Source organism: Netta rufina (assembly GCF_964035555.1).
Source record: "Netta rufina genome assembly, chromosome: 2".
Classification (NCBI taxonomy): domain Eukaryota; kingdom Metazoa; phylum Chordata; class Aves; order Anseriformes; family Anatidae; genus Netta; species Netta rufina.
Genome location: NC_140124.1, coordinates 49,140,285 through 49,155,513, shown reverse-complemented (window position 1 = coordinate 49,155,513; position 15,229 = coordinate 49,140,285). Strand labels below are relative to the sequence as shown.

General features: G+C 41.3%; 1 protein-coding gene across 1 annotated transcript; it reads left to right on the top strand.

The window, feature by feature from the left end:
- Positions 1-242: 242 nt before the first annotated feature.
- Positions 243-10,066, top strand: ALDH5A1 (aldehyde dehydrogenase 5 family member A1; the record flags this gene model as incomplete). The annotated part of the gene is made up of 10 exons (XM_084283234.1): positions 243-560; positions 661-744; positions 2,231-2,401; positions 2,687-2,803; positions 3,227-3,370; positions 4,041-4,184; positions 4,550-4,708; positions 5,946-6,115; positions 6,982-7,040; positions 7,234-10,066. The coding sequence occupies 10 exons, from the start codon at positions 243-245 to the stop codon at positions 7,437-7,439; spliced, it is 1,572 nt and encodes a 523-aa protein (XP_084139360.1). The 3' UTR covers positions 7,440-10,066.
- Positions 10,067-15,229: the final 5,163 nt, after the last annotated feature.

The window sequence follows — 15,229 nt, the reverse complement described above, 5'->3', positions numbered from 1 at the left end:
GTGTTCTGCTCTTTCCCTGGGGGTTTGGGCAGTGCAGCTGCCACCACCACACAGCAGTGGCAAGTTTTGTGCAGCACAGCGCTGATGGGCATCCTCCCAGAGGAGGTGCGCCTCACCGCACACCTGCCTCTCGCCACCAGCTCTGCCATGGCCAGGAGCCGAGGCTGTGGGGCCCGTCCTGCCCTCGCCTCCCCTCATCCCGCCCCGCTGCTCCGCGGCTCCTCCCCCGAAGCCGTGCGGCCATGGCGAGCCTGCTGCCCCGCCGCGCCGCTGCCTTCGCCTCTCGCCGCCTCCTCCTGCTGCGGACCCCGGTGTCCTCGGTCCCGGTCCCGGTCCCGGCTCGGAGCGGCAGCGGCGGCGGGGCGCTGCCCGGCGGGCTGGTGCGGCGGGGCGGGCTGGTGGGCGGCCGCTGGCTGGAGGCACCCGCGGCCTTCCCCGTGCGGGACCCGGCCAGCGGGCAGGAGCTGGGCCCCGTGGCCGACTGCGGCGCGGCCGAGGCGAGGGAAGCCGTGAGGGCGGCGCACGGGGCCGGGGCCGCCTGGGGCCGCCTGGCCGCCAAGGTGAGCGGGGAGGGCCGGGGGGGGGGGAGCGCTGTGTGGGGGAGCGGGCTCGGCCCGGAGCGCCCCGCCGCGGCACAGCGCAGCCCCTGTGTCCCCGCAGGAGAGGAGCGGCCTCCTCCGCAGGTGGTACGAGCTGATGGTGGAGAGGAAGGACGAGCTGGCCGCGATCATAACGGCGGAGAACGTGAGCGAGGGAGGGACGGAGGGAGGGAGGGAAGGAAAGAGGGAGGGGGAGCCGCGGGGTCCCTCTGCAGAGGGGCCGCGTTGCCCTACAGCTGTGCCTACAACCGCACAGCCGAGCGGTTCTGGTCTTCTCCTTAGGTTATGAGTGCCCCTAAACAGCCCCAAAGGCCTTATTTGCTTTTAAGTTTTAGTTGAGCCGAGACTATTCCTTGTGCACTCACGCTGCTCTCTTAGGCCGATGGATAATGTTTCAAACACCACCTTTTTTACACCACACTTACGTTTTGATAAATAACAGTACCTAGAAACGTGGCTGGAATCAGACCTACGTTGTGCAGAGGCATACAGAAACCTAAACTCTCATCTTCAGGGCAGAAATCATCATGTTTTTTTTTGTTTGTTTGTTTGGTTTTTTGTTTGTTTGTTTTTTTTTGTTTGTTTTGTTTTTTCAGTTTCATGCATTTAAAAAGGGAAAGTAGCATAAATACTGTTTTTGTCCCTTAGTATGTGAAATAAAAGGTTTTTTTTTTTTTTTTTTTTCTCTCTCTTGTATTGCTTGAAATTAATGGTTAGATTTTATAGTTTATGCCTAATCATATGTAGCGAAACAAGGTTACTAAGTAGCTAGAAAGGATGTGTCCAGAAATACAGTCCTGAAAATAAGGCAGGACAAGCATTGCTGGGATTGCTGGGGATCATAGGCTGTGGTTCTTGGAGGCTTCTTTTTACTGCATTCTCTATTAAGGACCGGGAAGCCATCTGACAAGTAATTAATAACTGCAATAATGACAATATCCCTTGTTAAACATGCACAGCGTCTGTGGCTTGGCCTCTTCAAGTGAAAGTGATTTCACTGAAACTTGTAAGACAAGAGTTATGTCTGCATCAGCATCTTATTTTGTATCAGAGTGACCGTACCATTAAAGCAAATCTCCCGGTCACTTAACGTGTTTTGTTTTGCATCACAGAGCAGTCTGCAAATTCACAGGCAGGCATCCTTTTGAGTAAAGCCATGCTGGAAGGTACCACAGCAGCTTCTCTGTTACATTCCAACAGCAAATGCTCGCTCAGTCCACAGGACCGTACCTGGAGGTGGGTGCTGCAAAGTAATACACTCCAAAACAATGGTCCCTGACATAAACTTGTAACTTTTGCCATGATTTGTATCGTCTTCAGAATGGTGGTAGCAGCTAACTGCAGAGTGTGTAAATAACACTTCACAAGGTTGTAAAATGTGCTGTCCCAGCTCCTCATCTAGTGCAGGTACAAATCTGGGCACCACAGTCAAAGCACTGGCTATGTAATGACTGTATGTTGAAACCACATAACTATTGGTGGTGAAATCATATCAAGTCCTTTCCGGAGACTGCAGTATATATGACACAGGATTATAAAGCATTCTGAAAAGAACTCTGCAATGACCTAAATTTATTTGTATTGCTTCAGTCTGCCACTTACAGTGTATCTTCAATCTGATTTAATCAAAGGGAAAACCTCTGAAAGAAGCACAGGGGGAAATCCTATATTCTGCCTCATTTCTGGAATGGTTTGCAGAAGAAGCGCGCCGAGTTTATGGTGATGTCATTCCAGCATCTGCAAAAGACAGAAGAATCCTGGTGCTGAAACAGCCAGTGGGAGTGGCAGCTATTATCACCCCAGTAAGTACAGCTGATTTTTGCAGATCATACAGAGGTTTTCAGCTCAGCCCACGGCATGGGGCTTTATGGCTCCTCTTGCCTCAGGAAACATCCCTGTAAAGTTTCATTTCTATCCCTGTGCCTGCTTATTCCTGAATTGGCAGTACTTTCAAATGTTCACCTAGGACAAAGCACATCATGCAGGTCTGTTTAGGCAACCATCTAACTGCATAAAACACCTATTACTTCCACAAAAACAGGAGGAAAGATGTCCCCAAGTTTGATTGTTCTTTTCTCTCATCCTAGTGGAACTTCCCCAGTGCTATGATTACCCGGAAGGTTGGTGCAGCTCTGGCAGCTGGATGTACAGTAGTAGTGAAACCCGCAGAGGATACACCTTTATCAGCATTAGCTCTTGGAGAGGTGAGCTTTTTATGCTAGGCTTTACGTTAATAACGGACTGAAGCTGTAAATAAGAGCCCATAAACAGGGAGTCAGATGGCCTTTGCTGGTAACTGTAGCCAACTGCATATATGAAGAAAAGACAAGTTGGCTGAATTGATTCAGAGGTTTTAGTTCATTAGAAATCTTTGGAAGTTGCCTCTAATGTGGTCTAGAGCCTAAACGCGTACCTGGCCATTAAGCCACAAGAAACATCTTCATATCCTTCCTTTGGCTTAAACGTGAGTGAAGCTGTGCTCCTAACCACGTGGCGTCTGTTAGCTGTGCTGTGCACCTTGGGTTCTTACTGGCTTGCAGACTGATTTCATCAAAACAATAAACATAAAGGAACTCTTCCTAATACAAAATGCACTGATAATGCAAATTCTGTTTCTCTTGTTGCAGCTTGCAAACCAGGCTGGAATTCCTGCAGGAGTGTATAATGTTGTTCCTTGTTCCAGACAACAGGCAGCAGCTGTAGGGGAAGTCTTGTGCACTGATCCATTGGTAGCCAAAATATCTTTTACTGGCTCCACTGAAACAGGAAAGGTACATAAGTGCGCAGAATATCCTTGAAGATTATTACTGTGGTTGTACTGGAAAGGTAGGGTAAAATGTGTGCTTCCCAATAGAGCCTTCTCCTCTGGCTACTGTATGCAGACAGTCTAAATATGTGTGTATTTGTTGAGATACTGTATTTATTTTGGTGTCAGTACTTCATAGAAGGATGTCTATGTGCAACTTCTGCATAATTGTCCCTCATTAAATTATAACCTGAACAGTTCTGTATAGGATGCTCGCGTTACATATCATATCTTTGCATCCTTGCATCTCTTGTAAGAAAAACTGTGATACCTAAGGCAAATCTTAATCCCAAATTTTGTCATATATTGGAAAATTGTAAGAGTACTCAAGATTTCTATTCATGAAAAGGAAGTGAACAAGCAAACAAGTGACAATATTAGTGTATAAAAGCCTGACCTGAAGTTGATGAAAATCCTTTTCTTCATTATTTCTTGGCCAGAATGTGGTCTCTCAAGATTTTAATGAGTGAAATTAGTCCTTGTATTTGTGATGGGACAAAAAAGATGGCCTAGCATTAAAGAGAAGATGCAGATTAACTTCCTGCCAGAGGTAGCTTTTCACTGTCTTCTATCTGTAAGCTCTGTGGTTCCATAGTTTACCTCTGGTAGAGGTACAGGTTTCCATGTTTCCTCAGATACTGCTGAAGCATGCAGCTGGCACCGTGAAGCGAGTTTCCATGGAGCTTGGAGGGCATGCTCCTTTTATAGTGTTTGACAGTGCCGATGTGGACCGTGCTGTGGCAGGAGCCCTTGCTTCTAAGTTTAGAAATTCAGGACAGGTAAGAGTAACCATTTTGTCTTTGTTTCTGGAAGGAGAAGAGCTGTACATATAGTTTAAGCTGTATAAATAAACTATCTTATGTAAAGGGAAAGCATAGAACAATTCATTGTGAAGAGAGAGATGCTTGGGGCCACACATGGCTCTGGGCACTTAAGTCCAAATAACAATGTAGTAAAATCCCTTTTTTTCATACTTTCATGGACATAGAAAGATAAATGGCTGTTACTTTTGAGAGACTGTAGTAATCAAAATAGGCTGCAGTAACTGTAGTAACCCGACATTGTGGCATGAAGGCCAGAATGAATTCATAACGAAATACAATATAAACTACTGTTTGCTTTTCCTTTTCATGTTTATTTTCAGACATGTGTTTGTACAAACCGTTTCCTGGTGCAAAAGGGAATCCATGACAAATTTGTGGAAAAGTTTGCTAAAGCCATAAGGAGCGAGCTACGTGTTGGAAATGGATTTGATGCAAATACTACCCAAGGGCCACTAATTAATGAAAAAGCAGTAGAAAAGGTACAAATAAAAGATTTCATTTTGATACTTTTGTTTCCTTTTCATGATCCATAAGGTAACATTGGAACTGTATTTAACTTTTTTCAAGTTTTTTGTTAGAAAGAATTAGCAGTGTGGCTGGGAGCTAGTTGCCTCCTCCAAACCCACGTGTGTATGTAGAGGAACAGATGTGGCCAGTTAATGTAAAAGAGATTCCTCCTTTAGGAGGGAATGATTCTTCCTAATTATTTCCTGTCTGTTCTCAGGAAGAACATTTACTGAAATGTGATACACCATGAGAGTTTGGTGGTGATTCTACAATTCTGAAGCATTGTGATTGAGAACTGGCCTTGGAGACCAGGGCCTCTAGCAAAAGCTAAGCAAAATCACACACTGAGGTTAAAAATACCAGAGCACTCAATGCTGTAATCATTTGAAATCTTCTATGCATGTCTCGGGTTTTCTGGTTTGTATGACTCATGACTCCAGTAATAAGTAACATTTTCTATAATATTTCACCCTTCCTAAGTTTAAAGATTATTGAATTATGTGGTTCATACTTGCTAAGATACTATGGCTTGCTTATATGCTGGTTTGATTTCAATCCCATTATACATGAATGCTGTCAGACTCTTCCTGTGCATAAAATACTGGGATGTGAAAATACTCAGAACTGTTTGCTAGACAAAGGATAAAACACATGGATGTAATGAAATTCCTTCCCTATGTGCATCACAAAAGTATTGTGTATATCACATGTCTGTGCACACGGAGCAAGCACTGTAGTCACGTAACTGCCTTTTTGTTACTTCAAAGGACTGTATTTTACACTGAGACTATTTAGTTTTCTCATTACTTTTCAATTGTAGATGTACAGGAGTGGAAAATGATTTTGCCAGTACCATCTTGAAAGTTTACTTCTGTTGTCTTTCTCTTTAAATGACAGTCATGTACTTCTGTTTGGACAGTCCCTGATCATGGATATCAGGTGTACTGCTCAGTCCTGCAAAGACTTTTCTCACGTTATTTGTAACCCTTTCATTTCAGTAGAAGAGGTGAATGTATGTGACGCTTGGGCCATACTCATAGTTTAATTCAAGAGAAATTTTAAGTAACATTGCAAATAGTCTTCTGCAATGTATAAACCTCTCTTCAAAGTCTTCTCTTTAATACTGGAGAGTATTATTTATTCAGTGTAAAATATATTGATATTCATTTTTAAGTCCTAGCATTGAAATTTTTGTTTTGCATACCTCAGGTTGAGAGACATATTAATGATGCAGTTTCTCAAGGAGCATCAATTGTGACTGGAGGGAAACGACACAGCTTGGGGAAGAATTTCTTTGAGCCAACATTACTGAGTAATGTTACAACAAAAATGCTTTGCACGCAAGAGGAGACATTTGGCCCTTTAGCACCGGTTATCAAGTAAGACCATTCATTTTCCAGATTAAGATACAGCAATAAGAAAGAATGACATATTGTTTTGAATGAATAAGAGTTGAATGACTGCTTGCCACAAGTTATTTTTCTGAGGCCGAATAAGAATAACAGAATCATCTAGGTTGGACGAGACCTGCAAGATCACCTAGTCCAAGCTATGACCTAACACTAACAGGTCCTCCACTAAACCATATCACTAAGCTAAGTCATGTAATGTAAGACTGTGGTAAATATGTGGAAACTTACTGTGCACACCTAGCCTGTTTATTTTTCTCTTGACCTGATTTAAGTCTCTGCAGCTTTTCAAAAATGGTTTTCTTTTAAATTGCATCAGCAATTAAGCTGGGGCAGGTAACAGCAGAACTCTCACAAATTTCATGTTTTGCAGAATGAAGGGGGAGGCAGGAGCCTGCAATTTGTCATGATTTGCTAGCCCTGCTTTTCTGACTGAGGATGACATAGCTCTGTAGCTCTTTTTGCTCCTTAAAACCTTCCCTGCCTCCATCCAGAATGATTGGATATGACAGAAGAACATGATAGGGTAGGTCATCTGTCGTAGCTGAGAGTGCTTATGTAGTTGAGGAAATGAGTGAGCTAACCCATAGGAAGTAAAGGTTTAGCTACCAGTATCTATGGAGGATAAAGGCAATCCTAATTATTTAACTACTTTAATTTAAAGTAAGTGGTAGAAACTCCTCCATTGCTTTAAAATTAAAATAGATACTGAAAATACATTTTTGGAAAAAACTGCACATTGACTTATTTCTGATAAAGCTGCTTCTTCGCAGTAAGTGAGCAAGATGGTAGATGAACTGCAGGCTTCATTTGTATTTTTTTCTTTATATTGACAGATTTGAGACTGAAGAAGAAGCTATTGCCATAGCAAATGCAGCCAATGTGGGTTTAGCAGGTATGCCACTCTTTTAGATAAATACACTATCGAGGTTTTTGGTAAGATTCAATGTTAAGGGGGTAACAACTTTTAATGAAATGCTGGACATAGTGTCAAGAAGTATCTTTTTCAGTCTTCTGCAATTGTTCCTTCTGACTTTTTTTTTTTTTTTTTTTTTTTTTTATTCTGTACCTCTGTTTCTGCATGGCAGGATATTTCTACTCCCAAGATCCAGCTCAGATCTGGAGAGTTGCTGAGCAGCTGGAAGTTGGAATGGTTGGTGTAAATGAAGGCATAGTCTCCTCAGTGGAGAGTCCGTTTGGTGGAGTAAAGCAGTCTGGCTTAGGACGAGAAGGTTCGAAGTATGGCATTGATGAATACTTAGAAATAAAATACGTCTGCTTCGGAGGCTTATAAAAATCTTCAGAAAGCACAATCTCAACATTTTGGAAAAGCCTTGTAGTTTTAAAAGCTTTTTGAACCAGAAATATGTTACGAATGCAACATTTACCTTCTTCAAAACTAAGTAACCATGTTATGTATGTGTAGAGATACAACATTCTGTGCTGCCACGTTTTTACAGGTTTCTACGTTGTTTTTCAGCAATGTAATCACAGTGCCCATTATCTCTAACAAGGAGCAGGGAGGAATGCACATCTGTTACCCTTAGATTACCCCTGTGTAGTTGGCAGGACTTGGAGACTTCTGCGTTATGAAAATAGATCATAGCCTGTGTGTCAAGGGGAAAGCTGACTACCATTTGTTGTTGCCTGCTTGAGTGTGTGTAGGATGTGGGAAGCGTTGAGGATGGCAGAGTCCCTTTAGAGTTTTGTGTAAACACCAGCATTTTCTAATGTGGTTATGTAACTTTCTTTTAGAAGCAGGCATGTCTCTTTTTAACTGTGGGATAATCTGATGCTTTTGAAAGGTGAGGAGCGTCTTTTAGCTACTGCTAGGAGTTCATGCAGGTGAAAGTACAGCTTTGTCAGTGCGTGTTAATGCTGGCTGCAGAGCTGCCAGCTGTTAAGCTCTGGGCTTCTGAGCAAAGAGCTGTAATTTGTGCTTAACAGCTTACAGGTTTGGGATCGAATGCCTTTGTCGGGTATGTATGAGTGTTCTAGCTGTCCTGGGAAAACATCAGCAAAGGACAAAAGAGTTGCTGGGTTAGTAACTAGTAGGAGGAAGATAGGATGCATGGTTGCAGGAATAACTTACAGAATTGTCAGGGGACACTGAAAGGGCTGTATGAATGAATTCCAAGTGGTGACATGATGATACACTTAACTCCCTTCTGTGAAAAGAATGTCCTTTTGTAAAAGGAAGGTCACTGATGTAAACGTTGCTCGGTGTCTAGAATGTTACCCACCACCTCCAAAGGACAGGAGCAGATAGATGGTTCAGTTCCTCTGGGCTTTGTGCCTTGAATCAGATTTGTGGTCACACAGGAAAATAACCTTTAAGGAGGTAGGTACAAAAACCTTTAAAATTGGCTAACTTGTCGTCTAATGAGGACTTAAAAATGACTATAGGTGAAACTTTCACCCATAACCTCATTACTTTGTTATCTTTAAGGATAATTTAAAGAATCCTTAATATGAAACAAACAGTACTGTTTAAATGTTATTAGTTCAATGAGACTTTAAGGATTTAAAAAAAAAGTGCAATGCTAATTTGGCAAATAAATCAATGCTGCAGAGACTAAGGAGAAGAAATTTTGTTTCCTGTACTTAAATTATAGGGTGTGATTTTAACCATTAATTACTGAAAAAAATGGAAGATGACATACCACTTCTTCCTAATGAATGTACCCTATGAAACGGGCTATTTTAAGATATTTTATCCAATGAAGCAAAAATAAGACTTTGATGAAAGAAGATCCAGAGCTGAGTTTCACAGGGTTTTTTAAAGCGCACATGAGGTAGCATTGACTGGTGCTTATTATTTCTAAATATTTTTTTATGTTTATATTTATCTAACACTTGAGACCAGGTGGATGTTTGTATGTAAGACATTACTTGTCAGTAAATGAGTATATGTGCATCCTGCCGGTTGAAGGACAGGTAGAGAACACTTACTGCCCTTCCAAGCATTTCCAATGCACCAAAAATAAATGCATGTTTAAGATAGTAAGGATTTAATACTGTTACCAGTTGCAGTACATTTGTCTTTTTTTCCAAGAACAAAAAAGGATAGCCAACTTCTACCTACACTAATTGCAAGAAAATGTCCACCCAGCCTCTGAGACTACACTACTGAGCACATAGGCTACCTGAATTTAGAGAATATGAGGATGTGGGACGGGGAGCTCTTCGCCAGCTTTGGCTGCCAATACATTTTTTATTTCTTACTGGAAAGTGTAACGAGTCTGAAAAAGGCCATAACTTGGTGTCTGGGTACGAATAACACAATGGTTCAGGCAAAGTTGTGGATGTTCTACACAGGTTGGAATATCTGCCACTTTAATTGCACAGACTTAAAATTGTCTGCATGTGATCTGCAGTATGAGGGCAAAGAAATCTCATTTAATGCTATATGACAGTGCAGTTCTGAATGTAGGTGTACTTCTTGGGACAGTGCAGTTGGAGGATAAGCTTTTTAGCTGGCTGCTCTATTAATTGTAAAAATTAGTGATCTGATGCGTTGGTGCATTTAAAATCTCGATGTATTTCTAAGAATAGCACTGTTAAAATTAATGAGTAAATGTTTACTTTTTTCCTAGCTTTTTTTTTTTTTTTTTACTATGCCTGATAACAAGCACAAAACGTAATTAATAATGTATATAGGCTTTGAAAAAGCCTTTGTCTAGATTGAATTGTGGTAGGATTCCAGCATAGCATCCTTGTGTCAGTAACGTCTACATCAGTAAGCACAGAATAATCTTGAAGTTGTCTTCAAAGCAAAAGCTGTGATTCTTTAACAAAACGTATACTTGAATTCTTACACCTCAGTTATGTTGATTACATTTGTGATAGTTCAGCAATTTCTGGATACTAAAACTGCAATGGAAAAATATTTTCAGTTAATAAATAACTTCTGTGAAAGCACTGGATTGTGTCGCTCATTACCGTGTTTATTGTTGAACTGACAGTGACAATAGCTACATTACATTTAGACCCTCAGATTTCTACAGAAGTTTTGTTGTGCCAACTTTAGCACTGGAAAAAAAAAGACTTCCTAGCATCCAGATGTTCTTCAGATGTAACACCAAGCCAGTAGAGGTAAAAAAACAACAACAACAACAACAAAAAACAAACAAAAACCCAGTGCTACTCAGAAGTACTTCAAAAGTATTTAAAGTTTGACCAATATCTAGTATTTAATTTTGAGTAGCTGGTTCTTGTTCTTCATTACCACTTATCACTAAGATTGTGGCATTTAAGTAAACACTTAAGCAGGCTGGCATCGTGTGGTCCATTAAATGTCCCTGGCAATTTTTAAAAACACATTTTATGCTTGTATAATTAAATGTTATCATAATCAAGCGTTGCAGAATGCAATGGTTTGCAAACTGTAAAATAGTTTATACTGTTCTAAAACCAACAGGCACATAGTATTAGGAGTCAGGCAATCCTGCAAGTTAAAAAAAAAAATAATATCCAGTTAACTTCATATTGAAGTAACCATCTCACTAACTGGCAGTTCTGTGTGTAACTGATCGTGTCCTTTATCCTAGCCCTAATGCTTATAGAAAGCTTACAAAGATTTACATACAGCTGTCAGAAGGTTTAAGTAAAATTTTAGCACTTGTTTAGTGTTCCTTGTCAGAACTTCTGTCTAGGGCCTTCCAAGACACAAGAAGTCACAAGAAGTTGGTGTGAGCATGTAGCAAACAGTTTTTTCATTGTGCCACTGACTTCTGAAGCACCTTAGCAGAGCTGCTGCTGTGCTTTCTGTTGCACACATTCGAGGCCTTCACCAGCCTACTTCAGGGGAAGGGGGAAGCTGCTGCTACTACTAAAACCTACACCCCAATAACAAATGGACAGATTCCATTCTCCAGTAAAGGACATGATGCATCTCAACCTATTCAGCAACTGGTATTCCCTTGTAGGAGTCAAGTTTATGAATGTAAGAAATGCAATGTGACACTATGTATCCAAATGCACTATAAAAGTTGCTTTTATGTTGTGTTTCTCCTTAGGGAGGGACACTTGAATCTCACAGTACCTTGTATCATCACGATTTAGCACAAGCTTTACAGACACCAATGTATAGATTCTTTTCTCATTCAGGAACAGGCAGCATAATCTACCCCTAGCTTGCAGGGATATTTTGGGTTATATTGCACGCTAGCACCACAGATTACCACAAAGCAGCCACTGTACTTACAGTGGAGCACTGCATTTGCTACAGAATAAACCGCAAGACTGCTCAACCTGCCACACTTTCAAGACAGCTGGTGAATACTCATGTACAGCCAATTACACCAAAGACGAGCCGAACGTGGGAACTCTGGGAGCTGCAGTAAAAGAACTTTTCTGCTCCCTGATGTACTGAATTATGCCATCTTTCTGCAAAAGGATACCTATATGTCAATACCTATATGTCAATAGCAAGGCAAAGGATCAGATATCACACTGCTTTTGTGAATACAGATTTAACCTATGCTATGAAGCTTGTCTCTCTTAGCCCAGCTTGAGTGTTTAGTCCAATACACAACACCACATCTAAAACAAGTTCTCAGAAGGAGAGACAAAACTTTATTTTTTATTTAACTAATAGTTACATAAATGTAATAGTTTCAGCTCAGAAATAGTTCCAGTTACAATAAATTCTCATTTGCAATAAGTAACACTTTCTAGAAACAGATTCTTCATATAAAATCTGCAATAGCTCACCCATCCACCCACAGGGAGAAGTGCTTCCATACAGAGACAAACTACTGATTTGTGGCTCATCTGCACTTGATATGCAACCTATGCAAAATAAAGTTTTGTTTGTTTTCATTTTTATTTCTCAGCTTCAAGGTTGCCACAGGGAGTTCAGGACCTAAAAATTGTATGAAATAGGGTTTTTTTGTTGTTTTGTTTTTGCTGCAGAGGCAGGGGAGTAGTATTCTAGTTATGGACCAATACTAGGCCATAGCTGATGTTAAGAAACTAATTCACTTCTACCCTGTTTCCCTTCTTTCATAGGAAGGTTTTCCTCTCTGAATCCTCATAAAAATGGCTCAAAAGACTAAAGTAGTTGTCATTTTGTAACTGCCATCTGAATGCTCCAGCTGACTACAGCCCATTATCAGTATATTGAGGGGCAAAACTAGTTTCACGTGAGACTTAAAAGAGTAATAGGAAATTTGCCTAAGAAAATTATTTCAAGAACATTATTACAGTCTTAAGAAATACACACATGATGAACTTGAACCTTTTGTTTGCTGCAACAAAACAAGAAAAAAAAATCATAAAAGCAACCACATCCGACAGCACAGAACAGGTACTTGATGAGTAGCTGTATGTCTGTCAGAGGGAGATGCTCAACTCCTGTTTACCTGAAAGAATGCAGCTGAAAGTGTATTCTCACACATGAAACTGTAACAACCTTTTTTTTTTCCCCTCCCCAAGTAAACGCCTCTATAACTAGACTTCACATTTTGCTTGGGTTTCTCAGCAGTCTACTCAGTTAAAATGAATGGTTGAACCAGAGGATAAGAGGCTTTGTATGTACACTTCAGCAGACTTGCCCAAGTAAGTTTCAGTTTGTACAGCAGCTGTATTTTGGTTAAGAAAAATTAAAAACACAAAACTGCAGCATGGCAGTGTTGAGTACTGAACATGATTAACTCGTCAGGCAGTAATGGCAAGGAAGTTTTTTTCCAAATATATTCCCTTCTGAAAATGCAATGAAGTCAGCCTTTTTACATAGCTGGACAACCTCTACTTGTGCATGTATCAGCACCTATAAACACAGAACAAAGACGCAAGTGAAAATCAAGTACTTGCACCAAGGCTATGATGCACTCTAAGTATTGGCACACTACCTACTAAGAGAGCATCTTACCAGTGCTAAATTGCCAATTTATTCTTTATTTTCAATGGACTTTGCACCCTACATATCGAGCTGTATCTCAGAAGAGCAGAGGAGACTGCTGGGATGCAGTACATCCCTATTTCAGAAAGGGGATGCCAGCAATCTGTGCATAAAAGAAAATTGTGTGGAAATGTGAGGACTGAGTATTGGCTTAAACCATCATAACCCAAAACAGATAGCTAGCAGCAGTCCTGAATTCTGCCATAGTGTTTTCAGCTTAAGAGTTAACTTTCCTACCCCTTCCTTCTACCTGACATGCTCTAGGAAAGTCTAGGAAAACAATATTTCTAGAAATAAATACTACACTGAATCGAGATAAAGGCTTGCTTTATACACTCCTAAATTCTTGACAAAATCATGCTTGGCCAAATGAAACTAATGTGATATCACAAATTCGTAGAGCCAGAAACTGTTATTTTAAACTTTGGTGCAAGTTTCATACTAATAGTAAGCCTGGTATTATGTATGATGAAAGACTTTTCCTTCCAAGGATATGGAAGAATTAAACCAGTAGAACTAGAAGCTGCTCAAAAATCCAGCTTTCAAAACACAGCTAAAAATACTGTTAGCCACTAAAACGTCAAAGTGTCATCTAGAGAACAGAATTCAGTAAGCAGCTTCAACTTGGTAAGGCTTTAAGCAATAAGAAACATTAGACTAGCTTCTTACTTGTGAAGAGTGAGAAATATTTGGACAAATTGTGCAGACATTCTCACGGTACATGAGCTTGCCACTGATCTGAAGATTGAAGCCCACAGTAAGTGTGTCCATGTGGGAGAAATTTTTTTTAATTCCTTGAAAGAATCATCTCCTAGGCTTCAGCACCAGGCTTTAAAAACATAAAATAAACCCAATACACAAGTGACTGACTTCATAAAACTGAAGGATGCTGACTGCGCTGACATGTACTAAAAGTTAAGTTCATAGACAAAGGCACACTAGATATTTAGCAGAAGCAGTAAAGAAAAGATGCTGTGGAAGAAAAAGCTGTAAAGAATATAGAACATAATATTAAGGGCTGTCTGAAGTTTGTCCCGTTGAGTCTTCTTACTGTAAGAAGAATGTATTCCTGTAGTATGTGAGAGGCCTGTATGTGGTGTGAAGCCCTGGATCTCAGCATTTGGTGGGGAGATCAGATCTACTGCAGTCAAGTATTCGGGTTCCCAGCTCCTGCAGAAGAAACACAAAGAATATGAGAAAGATGTTGCAACAGAAGCAATTAATGCCCTTCAGGTTCAAAGAACACAGAAAAGTTTCTTAAGAAGTTTGAAATTCCAGGAGACTGTGACCTGCTGAAAGAAAATGGTGGCCATGCATCACAGCTTAAGAGGCAGGGGGTTGGAATCAGACAATCTTAGAGGTCCCTTCCAACCCACCAGATCAGGCTGCCCAAAGCCCCATCCAGCCTGGCCTTGAACACCTCCAGGGATGGGGCACCCATAGTTTTCTGGGCAGCCTGTGCCAGTGCCTCACCACCCTCTGAGCAAAGAATTAATTCCGTATACCTCACTTCTATACCTAGAGGTCAGAATTATCTATGTCTTCTCTGCCCAGCAGGGCAACCCCTGGCAGCATGACTTCGCAGGGGAAGGGGATGGAGTTTCGAGTAAAAGAGAACATATTAACATGCCCTGACTCTTATGTACCAACAGAGAAACACCTGTGAAATGCCTTAATGGAATTAGGGCTTGTTCCTCTAAAAAGGTGACATTGTCAACAGCACAACTAAAGTGCCTGTATATCAATACATGCAGCATAGGTAACAAAAAGTAGGAGTTGGCAGCCACTGTGCAGATGGAAAGCTGTGACCTAATTGCTATCGCTGAAACTTGGTGGGACTAATCACATTACTGGAACCGGTCAGCCTCACCTCAGTGCCTGATAAGATCATGGAACAGATCCTCTTGGAAGTTAAGTGGAAATATACAGAAGACACAGAGGTGATTAAGAGACAGCCAACCTCATGAAGTTCAACAAGGTTAAGTGCAGGGTCCAAGTGCCAGCAGTGTGCTCAGGTGGCCAAGAAGGCCAACAGCATCCTGGCTTGTATAAGAAGCAGTGTGGCCAGCAGGGCTAGGGAGGTGATCGTCCCCCTGTACTCGGCTCTGGTGAGGCCGCACCTCGAGTACTGTGTTCAGTTTTGGGCCCCTCGCTACAAGAAGGACATGGAGGTGCTCAAG